At 40.0% G+C, this 18,906-nt stretch overlaps 1 protein-coding gene across 1 annotated transcript; it reads right to left on the bottom strand.

Annotated features, from left to right (window-relative positions):
- Positions 1–2,011: 2,011 nt before the first annotated feature.
- RERGL (RERG like) lies at positions 2,012–8,735 on the bottom strand (the record flags this gene model as incomplete). Its single annotated transcript, XM_084302988.1, is given in 5 exon segments — positions 2,012–2,288; positions 3,445–3,593; positions 6,200–6,273; positions 8,398–8,440; positions 8,442–8,735. Coding segments are annotated over 5 exon segments (837 nt in total).
- Between the last annotated feature and the right edge of the window lie 10,171 nt (positions 8,736–18,906).

The raw sequence follows: 18,906 nt of genomic DNA, 5'->3' as shown, positions 1-18,906 counted from the left end.
ATGGTGCTTCCCTTTTATAGAAATGTTTAGATGTAGAGCTTAGGGATATGGTTTAGTGGGGACTGTTAGCGTTAGATCAGAGGTTGGACTCGATGATCTTGAGGTCTCTTCCAACCTAAAAATTCTGTGATTCTGTAATTCTGTGAAATATATATATACACACACATGTATTTATACCACAGTAAAACAAAACAAAACAAAAAAAGTGTTAATACATCCATCTTATATTCAGTTTATTGGATACCATAGCAGTAAATAGAAACAACAGGTCAACACGTTTCTGGACAATGCTAGAAATGGCAATATACAGTTGCCCTGGCATACTGACAGTCTATCAGCTGTTCTGGAATTCCATGTATGCTGGAAAGCTGAGAGGTGTACATGAGTAGTCTTCAAGTTCAGTTTCATAAATACTGACAACACAGTCTTAAGTACACTACTCCTGATATGGCACAGAAGCATCTGAATAGAAAATACAGTAGTGTTGTGTGAGAACTATATTCCAATATCTGTAGTCTTAAAACAAGTGAAATAAAAAGTTTATTTAACAAGTGATCTTTGGTCAACACATTAAAACTTTATTTACTTTTATTTTACTACAATAATATTAACATTACATAGCTTTTTATATCTTATGGGCATTTTAAAATCAGTATTCTGTCCCAACTGATAAAGTAATCCTAACAGTTTCAATACAGTTTCAAACCTTCCAGAGAAGAGGCAGGCTTTGGTGCAGAGACTCATAAAGACCAAATCCCAGCTGTCCTCTGGACTGAGCAAGAAGCAGTAACTCACTTTTGGATCATTCTTCTTCCCTTTCATGATTTCTGTATGAGCACAGCACTTTCAAACATGCTGGGCTAAGCCCTTATTTAGTTAAATCTACAGAAAGAGCTCTGAATGTCAACTGACAGCATATTTAGACCCATGTGATGTTTAATATCCACATTTGAAAAGTGGAGCTAGTGCTCCTTAGTACTCTGTCAAGTGGCATTTTAATACCACAGTGATGACTCAGTTTTAAAGCACTGGTCTTTTGGGAAAACTATGCAAGTTAGGAGTATGGCTCCTACCAGCAGGCTGACCTTTAAACGCATGCAGAAATTAAGTTCTTGAACAGGCGTATCTACCTTACCAGTAAAGAAACTATACTACAATGCCGGAAAACTAGTCTGTGAAAGTGATCAGTCCAAGATGTTACACTGGCCCTAGCTAATGATCTTGCTAACACAGTCCACTGCTCACTGACTAACATTTTTCAGTTCTTACCCTCCTCAGCCCTCTCTACCTTATCACTAAACAACAACAACAACCAAACAAACAAACCCACCACAAAGAAGATATGAAACAGAAGACAATACTGCGTTGTTTATTTGATTCCCTACTTCTGGTGCTTCCACAAGGTAGCTTTGATAGTAAATATCTTCTGTAGATTTGCTGTCTAAACACTTAATTTGTATGAATTTCAGCAGGTGTAAGGCATGTTTAGGCTCATGAGGCTCTGAACTGTTCTTTCTCAAGTTAAATATGCTATCATACACTATAGGAATATTTTGCTTTTCTTTAGTGCAAGTGTTCTTGCGCAAAAGAACAACTGCATCTCCGAGTTCTCAAGAAAGATTTTGGTAAGCAAGGCTGAGTTAATTGAAAATGGCTGCTTATACTCAGCCACACCTGAGTATAAGCCATGGACTCTGTCCAAGTCCATGCTGATGTTGAATAAATACAGAATAAAACTCCCTGCTCTGAAGAACTTAGGAGATAAAGAGTGGAAGGAGCTGCTTAGAGATTAAGTCACATAGCCCTAATACATTAAATCTGTTGTAGAACTGGAAATAGAAGATTGGGTCTCCTAGGTCTAGACCCTGTCCCCTTGACTGTACTATCTCCAACCTTTGGTTTATACTGTCTTACTTCTCCAGACACTGACCCCAGAGGAAGTTGACTGAACAGCAAGTGCTGCTTGGGTTCCATTATTTCAGCTTGTTCCTAATTCAGGACTAACCATCTTTTACACAGATTTCCTTCTCTTTCCAAACACATCGTTGTTTAACTTGGCCATTGATTTTGATCCACTTGGTCTTCTCTTTGCTTTGAAATTTGAGGTGATATTCCTCAGGAGTTTTGTGAACATTGCCACAACTTCCTGATAATGTTCAGCTGCAGACAGCCCAGAGCAATGGCACTTGTTATCCATTGCCAGCTTTTGTCCTTCATCCCAGTCAACTTCCTTCATATGGCATAAATCTTGTTTGTTACCAATCAAAACTACTGCTGACTCAACCATTCTGAAATCAAAAAAAAAAAAAGTTTAAATTAGAGAAAAGATGTTAAAATACTGTGTTGTACGCTATGCAATAGGTAGCATGTAAATGATGTATGTGTATTCAGGATAAGAGGCACTGCAAAAAACAAAAAAAACCCACCACCCTAACCATACCAGGTAGAGTTATAGTTTTCTATTGTCTGTAGTCAAACATTAAAGGACTTTCCATACAAGGTATTCTCGTGACATCAATCAGGAAGTTTTCATTTCATTTCTTCTATTCAATAATTTCATCTGCTTTTCATTCAGTGCAGATTTCATACTCTACTGTTGAGGATATTGTCATCTCCTGGATGTCATGAAGAAGAAAACTGAACATATTCTCCATTTGTGGGTAACAGAATAGAGTTAAAGAGATGCACCTAAGATCACTATGAATGGTATCATTGAGAAGAAAATCCTAATTCTAAAAGGGATCCTAATTGCCAGCTTCTGCTAAAATTACCACTTCCAAAGAAACCCTATTTAAGGAAGCTCAGCAGCAAAACAGACAGAAAAGTGTTGGTTTTTTTTTTTTTTTTTTTTTTTTTACTCCACTTCTGGTAATAAGAAAAATATTTCACTCATTTACTTAGAAAGCACCTCAGTGGACCGATACAGGAATACACACCACCATGTGTACTCAGACATGCAATTTTGGTTGTTCTTTTTGAATGTAAGTGGTTTGTTTCTTACTCTGTGATCACCCATGTGCACAAATGACATGGGGATTGCTGCTAAAGGCAGCTTTGGAGAAACTTATAGTATTAGATTAATTTATTGTAGGACACACTTTCTCTGGATTCCACACTGGTGCATCTCCATTGGTAATATGAGCATTAGTAGGGGAAGCAAAAGCACAGGATGACTGTGATAGCTTTTTACCCACGTAAATCACAGCAGGCAGATTTATGGCAATTATTTGAAACATATTGCTGTAAGAAATGAAAACAAAGATCTTACTACATTTGGTTTTGGTCACAGTGCAACAAGTTTTAATCTGCAACGCAATTTACCGTCAAGTATTGTATTGTCGGCATTATGCTATGCTGCTGGGATGCTGCTGGATTTTGATTGTTACTAGGATTCCTACAGCTTTTTCATATGTTTTGCTGAGAGAAAAAAACAATACCACTTACTTTTTACAAGCTCCTATGTGAGACTCTTGGATTCTGTATAGCAATGCTTTTGCAAATGCAAATGATGCTCTGTCACTGATGTCATAAACAATGATGAATCCATCAGCCCAGTGGAGTTCATCTGTGAGGGAGAGCTTCCCCTGCCATGGCTGAAAGAAGTTCAAATTCACATGAAAAAAGATAGTTACTGTTATCACTCTTGAGTATTTTCTTTGGCAGTGTGAATGTGAGAACACTGCATCTTTCATTGCAAAAGATATTAATAGGTCTTGGTGCCAACATGGAATTCAGGTGAGTCCTACTCCACAAACCTAATAAATAACTACCACTACAGATTGCATTTTGGAGCACTAACAAATTCATTGTGAAACACCTGTGCTTTGTTTAAGCAATAAAATTGCATTATCTGTACAGCCACTGCTTTTGGCATATATATGCTGAACATTCTGCAGAGTTACAGGAGAATTAAGTGTGGGCCATCCGTATTTGTGGTGTTTCTGGTTATGGCTGTTATGTATGCTTCTAATAGCCTGACTACAATAAGCTTCATTATTTCGTTAAAATTTATTTGTTCTCTTCTCTTGTTTTTTCTTTGCTTTGTTCAAGTCTGAAGCAGTGTTTACCCACAAGATAAATTTCCATAGGGTTATACAAATCTCCTTTCAAACCGCAGTTGATTTTAACACCACAGGTGACAAAAGCCACTCAAGGGATAATGGGAGTTAGTGTTTGGGTCCTTTCACCCCAAGAAAGTGTCACTGTCATGATTTCTGGAAATTAACAGCTGCAAACTGTCCCACTAAGCTCAGGAAGGTAATTTCAAAAATACTTGAAGTTAGCTTATCCCTACCAGATGGCTGCAGTTGGCAAGAACCACGTAATCCATGATAGGTAAGATACTGGCAGTTCACCAGCATAGACTAGAACATGTGCTCTGTGGAAACCACGTTGGACAGCAACTTGAGGACTATTTAAGTTAAATATTGTGCTCTTTGCAGTGTATACACCCACCAGTATCCCACCCTGGCTGCCTTGATTAGCTCAGCACCACAGCAGCACTGTAGCACCATACACACAGGTGTACCAAGGCTCTAATTTTGAATGAGGGATGGTGACAATGCTGGCAGTGATATGGGGTGCATGAAAAACAAAAGATGAAACAAGTTCCCAGAACTGTCTGAAGACTTCAATGTCTTCACAAGAACAGTTTTTGAATGCTGTAGTGACTGTGCAGCAGGTTTAGGGGCAAGAAAGCTGACTCGTGTGACAGCTTTTTCCCACAGATGAAGAGACAGTGAGCTTTGGAAAGAAAGGCTTTAGTTACCAGAGGGAAGCATCAGAGAGCAACAAGATTTCAGGAAGCAGAAATAAAGATGGTGACTTTTCCTTCACCAGTTAGTTTAGCCTTCTTTCAGGATCTGTTTTTCTTCCCGAGCTCCCAGGGCATACAGGACATCCATACCCCATCCATCTCTTTCTAAAAATCACCAGTCCTATTGGAAAAAAGCATTACCATCACCTTCGCTCCTGATCACTACTTACTCCTCTGCAGGTGAGAGAAGCAGAAGGCAGTTCAGAAAATGTTAGATATTGTTCCTAAGGATGAACACAACTGAGTGATAGAACAGGGCCTCCAAGAGGAGTTGCCCTCAACAGACAGCTGATTTCTAATCTCCTTAGAAGCTAAGAGTGTCCATGCACAAGCAATGTCCATGCACAAACTCCATACCCATACATACAGCAGTATAGTTTGTTTTGACCTAGCTAGCTGCCACTGTCAGTGTTTCAAGCATGCATTTAAGAAGTTGTTCATGTGCCACAGGATTGGAATATACAGTAAGTAGAAGTTATAGGTGGGCTTAGGAAACAGGTCTGAGATAGGCAGAAACAAGTCTACAGAAAACTAGCTTCTAACAGAGATTGTATAGCAAAGAAGGATTCCATGTAATATATTAAAATGGCCCCTGTGCCATGTTACAATCTGCTTTGTCCTGAGACAAGTAAAATTTACTTGTCTCTAAGAAGGCAAATCTCTTTAGGGGTTTGTTTTATATACTCACTGGGTTAAGTTTTTACGTCCTTGAACTCAAGTCTGAGCTAGACTCTCAGTGCTTTGGCTTTAGCATTCATTATCCTGGTCAGCAAAAGGCAAGATCAAGATCAAAAAAGGGATTCTTGTGAACTAATAGCCAGACAGACCTATCTAGGTCTGTCTGCGTTATACAGTACCAAAGTTTCCATATTCCTGTAACAGCAGGAAAGAAATTAGTACAAACCCCATTAATTTTGGAGTGGTTTATTTTGATCAAAGTTCAGCTGTCAACATGTAGAAGCCTGCATTATAGCTTTCCTTGGATGTGTGAATAGAAGACTTATTTCCAGGCCTATCTACTTTGACTGTTTCTGCAGCCATTTAAGCCGTACAATTTGCTTATAAACTAAATTCTGTCTGTTCGGAGAATTTGAGAAAATTGTGTTTCCTCTATATTTACCTAAATGATATGGAAGTGGGAAAGATTATTCCTGTTAATATTCCAAAATGCAAAAGCATTTCCAGAAAGATATAAGCACTGAAGGGCTTCTTCCGTGAATTGAGGAAATACATAGTTTCTGAGCCACAGCAACTATAAAGATTCAGTCTTTCCAAATAAGAAGAGCAAGCACAAATTCCAAGTACAGACAGAATGCTTGCAACTCCCCACCATCACACTGGTAGAATGAGGAATAGATTTTGTCAGCTTCCTAAAATTCTTACCTGTGAACAAGGGTCATAAATTTCCAAGTGTATCTGCCTCGCATCCAGGTTTAAGTGTTTAGTAGAGATGCATTCTAAAAATAAATAAATAAATAAATACATTGCATCTAACAAAAAGCAGCATTAAAGTGACTGGAAAAGGTGGTAAAAAGAAATGTGATGAAGATGAGATTTGGTATTTAATTCTGAGAAGCCTTTTAGTTTCCTTGGTATTGTAGGTTTCCTTTACTTATTTTATTTATTTCAGATGGAAACAATCTCATTTCATTTTGCACCACCTGAGCTGCCCAGTCTATTAGGCCAACCAACACCATTTCACTGGCGTTCCCATGGAAGCACTACTTTTAGACCCTAGCTTTCTTCTCAAATGGAGGCATAAAGGACACACAACACTTTGAAATGGCTAAATGCTGATGACTTTGTTATGAAGATTCAGGATTATGAAAGTAGTAAGTCAACCTACATGTAAATGCTGATTCTGCACAAGTCACTTTTTAGTAATAATGATTATTTACCCTGAAATCTGATGCTTTAAGAGTTATTATACTAGGACACATACTAATGTTTACAGGATAATGTCCTTAGACTAAATCCTAAAACTTTTCTGTAGAGTCAGCACTAAGATTTAAGATTCACTGCCAGCACTAGCAACCCTGGGAACTCTACTGTAGCCAGGTGGTCACTATTATTTTAAGCTGTAGTTTGTTCTGAGAAAATGCAACCAACTCACATTTACAGTGACATTCATCAGCAGGCTTTCTACAGTATAATTCCTCAGCGCTACTGAACTACAAAGACAAGAACTGCTGTTGGTACTACTGAAAATATACTTCAAATTGCACGTAAGGAGGGCATGGTTAGTGCTATGATCTCTGGAACTGAGTATCTTTGGTTCAGCACCATGCTCATCTGAAGCGTTCTTCTTGCTTAAGAGTTCATCTGATGTGAACTATGAGTTGCAAGCATCCCAGGGAATCAAACCCTCAGCTCCTTGATGTTTTCCGCAATTAATTATTATTATTATTTTTAAATATGTTGATTCCACTAAGCTTTCTGGGATGATGTGCACTTTAACACCCATTTTCCTACTTCTCTTCACCCTTTTGCCTCTCTAGAAATTGAATTAAACTTATCTTCCAACAAACATTTAGAAGTAAAAATGTTTTGGGGTGTTTATGTCTTTTTTGAGACTTGCAGTATCAGAGGCTCAGAACAAGGAAACCTGATTTTAGCTGTGATTTAGAGCACCCAGGGAGCATTGAGAGCACCACATGATCTGCATGTGAACATTCAGATTTCAGATAAGCCATCTGGGACTCAAACTGTCCTTAGAGCCTGTTTGCATAGTGGCTATTTTGTGAGAGCACTTTTGTACAACTGTAACCTACTTTCAAAATAAGTTAATTTAGATGTCTGACTGAAATTCAACTTATTAATGCTTTTTTTTTTTTTTTTTTTTTTTTTACTTTTTACATTGACTACTCTGATTTTCGTAAAAAAAAAAAAAAAAAAAAAAAAAAGGGTTTTGGAAAGATTTCTTGACTTTAGCAGAACAAACAAGGTAGATGCAGTCTTCTTGGCATTTTAAACTCTGGGCCTTCTCATGCCACTCCAGCTGGAATAGCACACTTCCAGAGGTGTTTGCGTAGCAGTTTAGCAGTGCTTACACAGCTTCTATCCAAAATGTGAAAGCTCGAGTCCTGTTTTGCCACCTTCCAAGATCTTAGAGGTGCCCTATGGATCACTGCACTTATTCTGATACAAGTGAGACCTTTTACTCTCAGCACAGTCAGTCCTCCCAAAAAGCTATCCTGCAAAAGCAGGGGACATGGCATTATGCCCTGATTAATCAGGGCTGCCTGATAAACAACGTTTCGCTGCTCTTATAGGGCTGGTAAAGAGGCACTCAATAGCACTTTTTTAACAATCTATTGCTTTACTCTCTCCTTTATCGCCTCTGCAGTTGAGGTCCCTATGACCTCCCCAAGCTTCTCACAAGCAGCGGGTTACCTGCCCTCCCCGAGCCCGGCTCACACGGGGCTGGCTGCAGGCGCGACCCCCTCAGACACCCGCCCCGCCTCCGGAGCTCAGGGGCGGCCAGGAGCTCCCGCCGACAAATCAGCTAAAACTCAAACCTTCCCGGAAAGTTGCGCTCCTGCCTCCTTCCCCCCGCTCCCCGAGAAGCCCCCGGCGCTCACCGGCGTTGGAGGCGTACTCCCCGATGAAGCGCCGTGTCAGAAAATCGCACCGCCAGCGCTGCGAGAAGGAAGCAAACGGCTGGGTGAGGGGCACAATCACAGCGCCTACCGAGCCGAGGCCGTCCCCCAGCCCGCCCCCTTCCCGACTTGCCCGATCCGCTGCCGCCCAGCACAGGCAGCTTCCCCCCACGTATAGCACCCCTGTCGCCCGCTCCCCGCCGCCACCGCTTTATAAGCGGCCCCGCCGCTCCCTGACACCGCCCCGGCACGGCTCGGCCTGGCCGCCTGCTACCGCTCCGGGGGCTGAGTTTCTCCTCCCTCCACTCCTTCCCTCCCATTCTTTCACCAACACTCGCTGCCCGTGCAGAAGACGCAGGAAAAAAACATGGAGAATAATAATAAGAAGAAGAAACAAGAAACAATAATAATAAAGAGATGCTCTACAGCAGGGGAGGGTGCTTGTTTGTCTTGCTTTTAAGTTTCTTTTCAGATAGCCATCTTCTTGTCCCAGGAATGTGAAGAAACTAGAGAGATCTGTACTCCCTTTGAATGCTACTGAGGCAATTTGTTGGAGATAAATGTTCTGCACCTCTGTAATATTTGCCATTCAAAGGTTTCAAAGCTCTTGTCGCTCACTAAACCTCTAGTCCTGCAGATACTTAGGTGGGCATGCTTTTTGTGTCTATGAATGTTTTTACTGAATTAAATCAGCCTGGTGAAGAGCTTAAATGTGCTGGATGGTGCCTGGATAACACTTAAAGCACTCATCTGTTGCAGGAAAATACGACAAATGTGCAAGGTGAGGCACAAAGGGCTGAGCCTGCTACTGCATTTTGTTAGGCTCCACAAGTGCTCTCTACAGGCTGTTTGACTCTGAAAGTGCATAAAATGTTTGGGTATAGGTTTAGATAGTCCACTGGTAAATAGGAGACTTCTCAAACATCCAAGTTGCACTTACTTGTTCTTTTCATCTCTATTTTATTCTGTTTATACAAGCTGAATATATTTATTTAGTCTGATATATTTATTCACTTCTGTTGAAAAGAATAAAACTTATGTTTTGTATAAACACTTCAGTAAGTGCTGTTTCGATGTAATTTCTAGTGGATATGGATACAACAGATTTACATGAGATCAAAAAAATGAGGCAGAGAAGGAATTTGAACATATGTTTGTTACAGTTGAAGGGAACATATAAGGGAATGCTTAGCAGAAGAAAATATATTTAAGAATAAACACACAGACATAAATTGGCTCCAAAGTACTTAAAATTAAGTTGTTAATGGCTGGAAATGTATTTGGAGGGTGCCCCTACCTAGCTGTGTGGGGTGTCTTTTTTGTTTGTTTGTTTGTTTGTTTGTTTTCTGGTAGTTTCCTGCTACTGTTCACTGAGAAGACAAAAGTTACTGACTAAACAAAAAGAACCATAATTTGACCCTCTATGGCTATTGTAACATTAAGTTTTGAAAAAAAGGATGGATGCTAAGATCACTAGGCTGGACTTACCAATGGTATAACTAGCATGGCCAGTTTATTTTACTCTTATTTTACTGTTTTGTAAACACTGAAACCTCTGCAACAGGAAAGCCTAAAGCTGCTTTTCCATGTGCACCCATCATCAAAATTATGACTTTCACAGGTGATGAAAGAAGAAAGAAAGAATCCAGCTCTCCTGTTTCCACTACATGGTCTTAACTACATTAGCACTTTCTCACATCTAGACAGCAGCCATAATAAACAAAGTAGGGTGCTGACCATTTTAAAGAATATACTGTGTTGAACTAGTTCCCAGAACTAAGTGGAATTGAGAAAATTTACAGTGGAAGGAATTCCTGAATATCCACTCTAAATCAGTTAGTCTTAATCATAAACTTTGCTATTAATTTCCTGTTATTATTGTTGCATTTGCATTTTACAAATATATATACAGAGATATTTTTGAATTTCTCCACACATGGAGGGGAGATCTCAAATTTCTTTAATGTGAGCACCCACACCAAACTCAAATGCAACAGTTATTCATCTATGAGGGAGCAAACCAATCTTCTTCTAAACAACATCATTTTTTCAATATGCAATTAACACATTTGTTGATCAGCTTATCTGAATAGTAGTATGCTTGAAGGAAAGTATAGTCTGCTAGAAGAAAGTTTGCAAAGTAAACACATTCTTTATGAATGATTTGCCTAGCTTTAACATTTAGTATAAAAGCCTGTGGCTGTAGTTGAACAATATGGCAACTGAAGTAGTGATGCCTCTAAAATGCATCAGCTGCCTGGTTTCTCTATCTGTGCATGCTTCTCTCTCCTTTTTGTCAGTAGAGCTGTTTGAACGGAATTAGTGCAATTTAAAAATCACAGAATCACAGAATCACAGAATCGTCTAGGTTGGAAGAGACCTCCAAGATCACCTACTCCAACCTCTGACCTAACACTAACAAGTCCTCCACTATGCCATATCACTAAGCTCTACATCTAAATGTCTTTTAAAGACCTCCAGGGATGATGACTCAACCACTTCCCTGGGCAGCCCATTCCAATGCCTAACAACCCTTTCGGTAAAGAAGTTTTTCCTAATATCCAACCTAAACCTCCCCTGGTGCAACTTTAGCCCATTCCCCCTTTGTCCTATCACCAGGCGTGTGGGAGAAAAGACCAACCCCCACCTCGCTACAGCCTCTTGTAAGGTACTTATAGACAGTGATAAGGTCGCCCCTGAGCCTCCTCTTCTTCAGGCTCCCTCAGCCACTCTTCATACGACTTGTTCTCCAGACCCCTCACCAGCTTTGTTGCCCTTTTCTGGACTCACTGGAGCACCTCCATGTCCTTCTTGTAGCGAGGGGCCCAAAACTGAACACAGTACTCGAGGTGCGGCCTCCCCAAAGCCAAGTACAGGGGGACAATCACTTTCCTAGTCCTGCTGGCCACACTGCTTCTTATACAAGCCAGGATGCTGTTGGCCTTCTTGGCCACCTGAGCACACTGCTGGCTCATATTCAGTTGACTATCAACCAATACTCCCAGGTCCTTCTCTTCCAGGCAACTTTCTAACCACTCATCTCCCAGGTGCAAGGTGTTGTTTTGCCCCAGGTGCAAGACCTGGCACTTGGCCTTGTTGAACTTCATACAGTTGGCCTCAGCCCATCGGTGCAGCCTATCCAGATCCTCCTGCAGAGCCTTCCTACCCTCGAGCAGATTGATACACACACCTAACTTGGTGCCGTCTGCAAACTTACTGGGCGTGCACTTGATCCCCTCATCCAGATCATTGATAAAGATATTAAAGAGGACTGGCCCCAGTACTGAGCACTGGGGGACGCCAGTAGTGACCAGCCTGCAACTGGATTTAACTCCATTTACCACGACTCTTTGGCCTGGCTATCCAGCCAGTTTTTAACCTAACAAAGTGTACGCCAGTCCAAGATGTAAGCAGCCAGTTTCTTGAGGAGAATGTTGTGGGGAATGGTGTCAAAGGCCTTACTGAAGTTAAGGTAGACCACATCCACAGCCTTTCCCTCATCCACTAAGCACATCACTTTATCACAGAAGGAGATCAGGTTTGTCAAGCAGGACCTGCCTTTCATAAATCCATGCTGACTGGGCCTGATCGCCTGGTTGTCCTGCAAATGCCGCGTGATGACACTCAAGATAATCTGCTCCATGAGCTTCCCTGGCACTGAGTTCAGACTGACAGGCCTATAGTTCCCCGGGTCTGCCCTCCGGCCCTTCTTGTAGATGGGCGTCATGTTTGCTAGCTGCCAGTTGACTGGGACCTCCCCCGATAGCCAGGACTATTAATAAATGATGGAAAGCGGCTTGGCCAGCTCCTCTGCCAGTTCTCTCAGTACCCTTGGGTGGATCCCATCCGGCCCCATCGACTTGTGTACATGCAAGTGCTGTAGCAGGTCGCCAACCATTTCCTGGTGGATTATAAGGGCCACATTCTGCTCCCCATGCCCTTGCACCAGCTCAGGGTGCTGAGTATCCAGAGAACAACTGCTCTTGCAGACTGAGGCAAAGAAGGTGTTAAGCACCTCCACCTTTTCCGCATCCCTTGTAACTGTTTCCCCCCGCATCCAGTAAAGGATGGAGATTTTCCTTAGTCCTCCTTTTTGTGTTGATGTATTTATAAAACCATTTTCTGTTATCTTTAATAGCAGTAGCCAGTTTGAGCTCCAGATGAACTTTGGCCTTTCTAATTTTGTCCCTGCACAGCCTCGCAACATCTTTATAGTCCTCCCAAGTGGCCATAATATATATAATATTTCCATATTATATAATATATATAATATTTCCAAAGATTATAAACCCTTTTTTTTTTTTCTCCTAAGCTCAAGCCACAACTTTCTGTTCAGCCAGGCCAGTCTTCTTCCGTGCTGGCTCGTCTTTGGGCACGTGAGGACAGACCACTCCTGAGCCATTAAGATTTCCTTCTTGAAGCGTACCAAGACTTCCTGGACTCCTTTGCCCTTCAGAACCACCTCCCAAGGGACTCTATCAACCAGTGTTCTGAACAGCTCAAAGTCAGCCTTCCGGAAGTCCAAGACAGCAGTTTTACTGATCCCCCTCCTGACTTTGCCGAGAATGGAGAACTCTACCATCTCGTGGTCACTCTGCCCAAGACAGCTCCTGACCACCACATTTCCCATCAGTCCTTCTCTGTTTGTGAACAACAGGTCTAGTGGGGCACCTCCCCTGGTAGGCTCACTAACCAGCTGCATCGGGAAGTTATCTTCCACGCTCTCCAGAAACCTCCTAGACTGCTTTCTTTAGGCTGTGTTGTGCTTCCAGGGTATGTCTGGGAAGTTGAAGTACCCCACGAGAACAAATGCTGATGATTTCACAACTTCTGTCAGCTGCCTGTAGAATTCCTCATCCATTTCCTCATCCTGGTTTGGCAGTCTGTAACAGATCCCCACTAGGATGCTTGCCTTGTTGGCCTTCCCGCTGATCCTAACCCATAGGAACTCAAAAACTAGAAAGTAAAAAAAAAAAAAAAAAAAAAAAAAAAGCCACCTCCTCTCCTTGAAGTGTTATGGGGTTTGCGGTTGATTGCCCATCTCTGCAACTTGTACAGTTGTGTGAATTTGGTCCTTCCAGCACCAAATCTGTTCTGGCCAGTCCTCTGTACTGGAATGGTTTTGCTTTCATTACTCAGGGGTGTAAATGCCTGTTCAGGTGCAGAGGTGAACAGAACGTAGTTCATTCTTCTAGTGAACAGAAGCTCACATGTGAGTTTCAGGTCTGGTGGCCAAAACTGAGTCAACTCTGAGCTGTTAAGTTAGAATCAAGTGAACTTTGATTACATGTCTAAAACTTTGCTATGGAAAATAGTAGGTTTCCAATGTATATAATGGAAATAAATCATTATCCAGGTCCATGAACATGGTAGAGGATTGATTCTGAATTAAGCTGGAAGTTTTTGCAAGTCTGCAGATCACTGATCAGCTGAGGTCACTTTGCATTTCACTCTCCAGTTCTGTAGATGAGGATTTGTACAACTTGGTGCAAGGCCTTCCTCGAGACAAAACTGCTTGTGGAGAAAAGTAACATCTAAAAAACATATTTTTTTTTGTTTTCCCTGCGGTGTAACTGCTGGAAATAAGGTGGAATTTGGAGTACATGACTATCTGTATTCTGTGTACAACCATAATGCCTTGATCCAAAAAGTATAGTTAGAAACCACCTGGTGAAGCACATGGTTTTGCACCAAATGGCACAGGATTTCTAAAGCTTGCTGGTGTTTCCATCCCTGCAGTCTCCTTTTGGCTTAAAGAACAACGTTTTCCAGACAAGATCTGTCTCTTAAAGCCTACTTTTCATCAGATCTTTAGGAAGAGCACTGCAAATTTTACATCTGGTACTCTAACAGTTTCCACAGCATATGAACTGGCTAACTAGAGATCTAAAACCACAACAAACTAACAGAACTAGAAATACAGGCTTTTCAGCCAAATGTGATGTTTTCATCATCTATGAACTTGGATACGTTCCTCAGTGAGATACTCAAAGGTATTTAGGCACAGGAACAGTTGCCCAGAGAAGCTCTGGATGCCCCATCTCTGGAGGTGTTCAAGGCCCAGTTGGATGGGACCCTGGACAACCTGACCTAGTGGATGGTGTCCCTGCCTATGCTAGGGGTTTGGAACAAGATGATTTTTAAGGTCTCTTCCAACCTGAGCCATTCTATGATTCTATGATTCCAAGATTCTATGATTCTATGATTCTCTATGATTTATTCATGACAGAAGGAAAACAGAATACAGCATAATCCCATGGATGTTGTGTTCTCTTTACATGAACAAGATGCAAACATCCATTTTCCCCTTGAAAATGATGAATTGTTCTTGGAGGCATGTTCTTATGTTCAATAATTAGAATTTTACCATGCTGACAGTGAAAAAAAAATGTTTTTCAGCAGAAATTACAAAACTGATCTGTGATGAAGTGCTGTTAGTACTCAAGTCACATTGGATGTCACAAACAGAACTCCATAGCTTTTCAGATTTCTCACAGTCTCTGTAAGTGTGTTCTCCATGATATCATGAAGGATTTTGCAGTCTCCTGGTAGGCCTCCTAGCTGCTAAGGTTTAGAAGTAAGGACAGTACCACAGAGTTAGTTCTGTTGTAGAGGCCATTACCTTACCTGCCCCCACAGCGGTGCACACCTATGGTCAAACACTGTCCCAAAGACAGATGGTCCCAAAGAAAGTTGGGATACTGGGTAGCCTAGTGAGAACAGCTTGTGGTCGGTGTGGGAATGAAATCAGAGGCATCTAAACTTACAAGTTGATAGTTTGAATCATCTATTATCCAGGTAATTAGAAGTTTTTTCTCAATAGCATGGAAAGTATGTTCAGAATCTTTAAAAACTGAGCTGTGTGATTCTTGAGTAAATAGGGTACTTTGGCATGTGGAAGTCCCAGAACAATATTACATTACTACACAGTGAACTGTCAAGTTGATTTTCAGTTTCTTACTTAACGTAATTAGCCACACAGAACATCTATTCTGTTAACATCTGCTTTATGCAAACTTTGGGACACAGCTTATGTTCAGTACATATAACTATTAAGGGACTAACACACGATAAATGCCTCTAAGTTTCACTCTAATGCAAACATTAAAGCATAAAAATAGTCTCTTCATATGGCTTGGGCTGCCATAATGGAGCTTTAAAAAAAATCTTTCTTAAATTCTTGAGTAATTAGGATGTTAATGACAAGAAGCAAGAGATTTTAAATGGCATACATCTTCTTTATATATAATTATTGTAATTTCCAATTTTAGACTGAATTCTGCTCTGCTCAGTAAGACTTTTTTCCAGAAAACAGATGACTTTTTCTGTGTAGTTAAACATTTAACGTAATATTTCACAAAGATCAGCACAATCTGAGTTACAAGACTATATGCTTATAAGAGGGTATTTATACCCCAGATTCCAATATAAAGTTTATATCTTTTTTATTTTTAGTGCCTAGGGGAATGTTATCTCAAGTTTTGCAGATGTATTTGTACCAAAAATAACAATAACAAAATACTTAAACGGTGGTTTGCACTATAACTTAATTTCTATGATTTACCTTAATAAATTTACCATCATATATGGAGGAAGTCATTAATAATTTCAGAACTTAATATATATATATATACATATTTTTAAAGAATGTAATGAAATTGTCCAGAAATTAATGTTACTTTTTGAAATAATTCAAGGGCATTAAGATTTTTTTCCTCTTTTGGCACTGGAAGGAGAATCTGCACTTCCAGATATCCTTTGCAAGGGATTTAAAATAAGAGTATCATCCTAGAGTAACTAAATAATCTTGTCATTGAGGAGTATTTGTTTAGGATTTTTAACAATGAGCTCAAGTCCCTACCCAGAATCAGATAGAATAAGTATTTGAAATTCTTTCTCCAACATCTCAGGCAATTGCAATGCTCTTAAGGGAAAAAAACAGATCTTATTCTCTGTCATTCACCTATTTGTACAAGCTGGTTTTTGTTTTGTTATGCAGGGTTTTTTTTGTTTGTTTGTTTGTTTGTTTGTTTTTGGTTTTGTTCTGTTTTTAAAAGCTATAATAAAAATATTGTAAGGAACTCTCATACTCCAGGCAAGTACCTTTGCCACAAGGTTATTGGGTGCATTTTTTTTTTTCACCTAAATTTTCTTCTCTGATTTGAGAAGAGTTTTGACCAAATAAAATTGTTGATACTTTTAAAACCATTCTTAATGCTCAGAATGAGATCCTAAAACAGTTGCCATTGGTTGTGCTTATAGACTAAAGCAAAAAGAAAGCATTCAAGTTTTGTTGTTTGTATGCAAAAACAATGAAAAAATGTTCAACAGTGGAAATACTTCATTTGAAATTCACATTCTAATTTACAGAAAGTCTATCTTGATTCTCCTAAAGTGTTTGGACCTAAGGTCCAGAAGGCTTATTAAAAATACTTAGGGTGATCACTGTTATTTTTCAAAGGGCAATTTTACTAGCAGTAAAACAGTCTAGCCAGTGCCCTGCCTAGAACAGCATACAAGATGAACAGTGTGTACATTCATGGTTTCTATTGTTCTGCCAGTTCAGATGTTCATGTTTTGTTGTTGATTTTGTTTTAGTAATAGTTAGGATCTAGGATATATAGTGAAAAAATACTGATCCTGTTCCATCAATTCAAGAAAAAAAAAACACATAAGCTCACCTAGTAGGAGCAATTAAGACTTGAGCACAACCAGGGAAGTAAGGGAAAAAAAAAAGCCACAAGGTAGTTGCTGTCTTTTAAAAATATATATTTATGTTTATATTCATACTCATATTCATATTCATTTTATTTTAATTTTGATTTTTAACTCCATAGGGAAAAAATGTTGTTTTGGGTTGTGTCAAAGAGAAAGTAGCAAATCAGTAAAATCAATCCAACCTATGATTTATATTACTTTTCCCTCAATCTAGAAATAACGCATATTCAAAAACCGTAGAAAATGTGACTGATCTATTTTCCTCAAAATATATGAAAGAAACAGAACCCCAGAAGTAGATAATACCAGCACAACATTAGATGCCAAGATTCCACTGACAATAAAGTAGAAAAATCAGACTTGGAATGGACTTGGAAATAGATTGGAGTGCCAGTCACTTTTAAAGCTTCTGAGAATAAATGATACCTGACCTATTTCTGCAGTGAAGGTAAATGTCTTCTGGTGGTCACTGATGTTCATTCAGCTTACTTAGTGATGAAGGTCCTACTGAGAGCTCTCAAATGAGTTACATTGAGATAAGCTAGCATTTGAATTTACATAATTTTAGTTGCTCTGCAATAAAGAACCAACACATATCTTCTTATCTCTAATAAACTTGTGAGATATGGTGATGATTAATGATAGCAAGGTCTTTCTGGATGGTATTAAGATGGTAGTGTTGAGCTATAAAGTCTTACCCTCTCTTTAGGGCCAGTTTGACAGTTTGGTGAGGGGCCTGGAGAACAAGTCCTACGAGGAGCGGCTGAGGGAGCTGGGCTTGTTCAGCCTGGAGAAGAGGAGGCTCAGGGGTGACCTTATCGCTCTTTTTAGGTACCTCAAGGGAGGCTGTAGCGAGGTGGGGGTTGGCCTGTTCTCCCACGTGCCTGGTGACAGGACGAGGGGGAATGGGCTTAAGTTGAGCCAGGGGAGTTTTAGGTTAGATGTTAGGAAGAATTTCTTCACTGAAAGGGTTGTTAGACATTGGAACAGGCTGCCTAGGGAAGTGGTGGAGTCACCATCCCTGGAAGTCTTCAAAAGACGTTTAGATGTAGAGCTTAGGGATATGGTTTAGTGGAGGGCTGTTAGCGTTAGGTTGGAGGTTGGACTCGATGACCTTGAGGTCTCTTCCAACCTAGAAATTCTGTGATTCTGTGATTCTGTGATTAATGTCAGGTATGTCAATAAACAGAGGCTTGAGGTTGCTTCCATCATTTTAGAGATGAAGGAAGACTCCAGCTGAGCATGTTCCCTGTCATCTGCAATTCTCTTGCTTCTCAGAATCACATCTCCTGCATTTATTGATTGTGGACATGGTCTGCAGAATCTGAATGCTTGAACAGTAGGTATGAGGCAGACAATAGATTTTTTTTCCCTCAGTGAGTCTTACATCTCTATAAATCCAGAATTTGAATCATTATGGAAGGTTAGAAAGAGGAGCACAGTTCCTTTTGTAAAGTTTTGTATTTTGATATTATTTTTTTTTTACTATATTTTTTAAATGTTTGCTTGTGTTCTATCTGTTATAATGTTTTGCTGCTAGATCCGACATCTCATGCTAGTATCTTAGAGATGAGAGGTTATTCGATCAAAACATAAATAAGCAGTTCCTAAGCTTCTAGCTTCTGCTAGGTTAGTACTGCGAAGTTTAGAGTGCTTTCAAGTTGAAGTTGTGTTACATCCAACCTGTATTAGTGAAATAAATTAGAAAATTAAAATAGTGAAAATTTATTCATAAATTTTTGTGCTAAGGGAGATGTTCAGTCCCCAGATAAA

The sequence above is a fragment of the Netta rufina genome (assembly GCF_964035555.1).
Source record: "Netta rufina genome assembly, chromosome: 1".
Classification (NCBI taxonomy): Eukaryota; Metazoa; Chordata; class Aves; order Anseriformes; family Anatidae; genus Netta; species Netta rufina.
The sequence above is the reverse complement of the archived record's forward strand: the minus strand, read 5'-3'. Positions and strand labels throughout refer to the sequence as shown.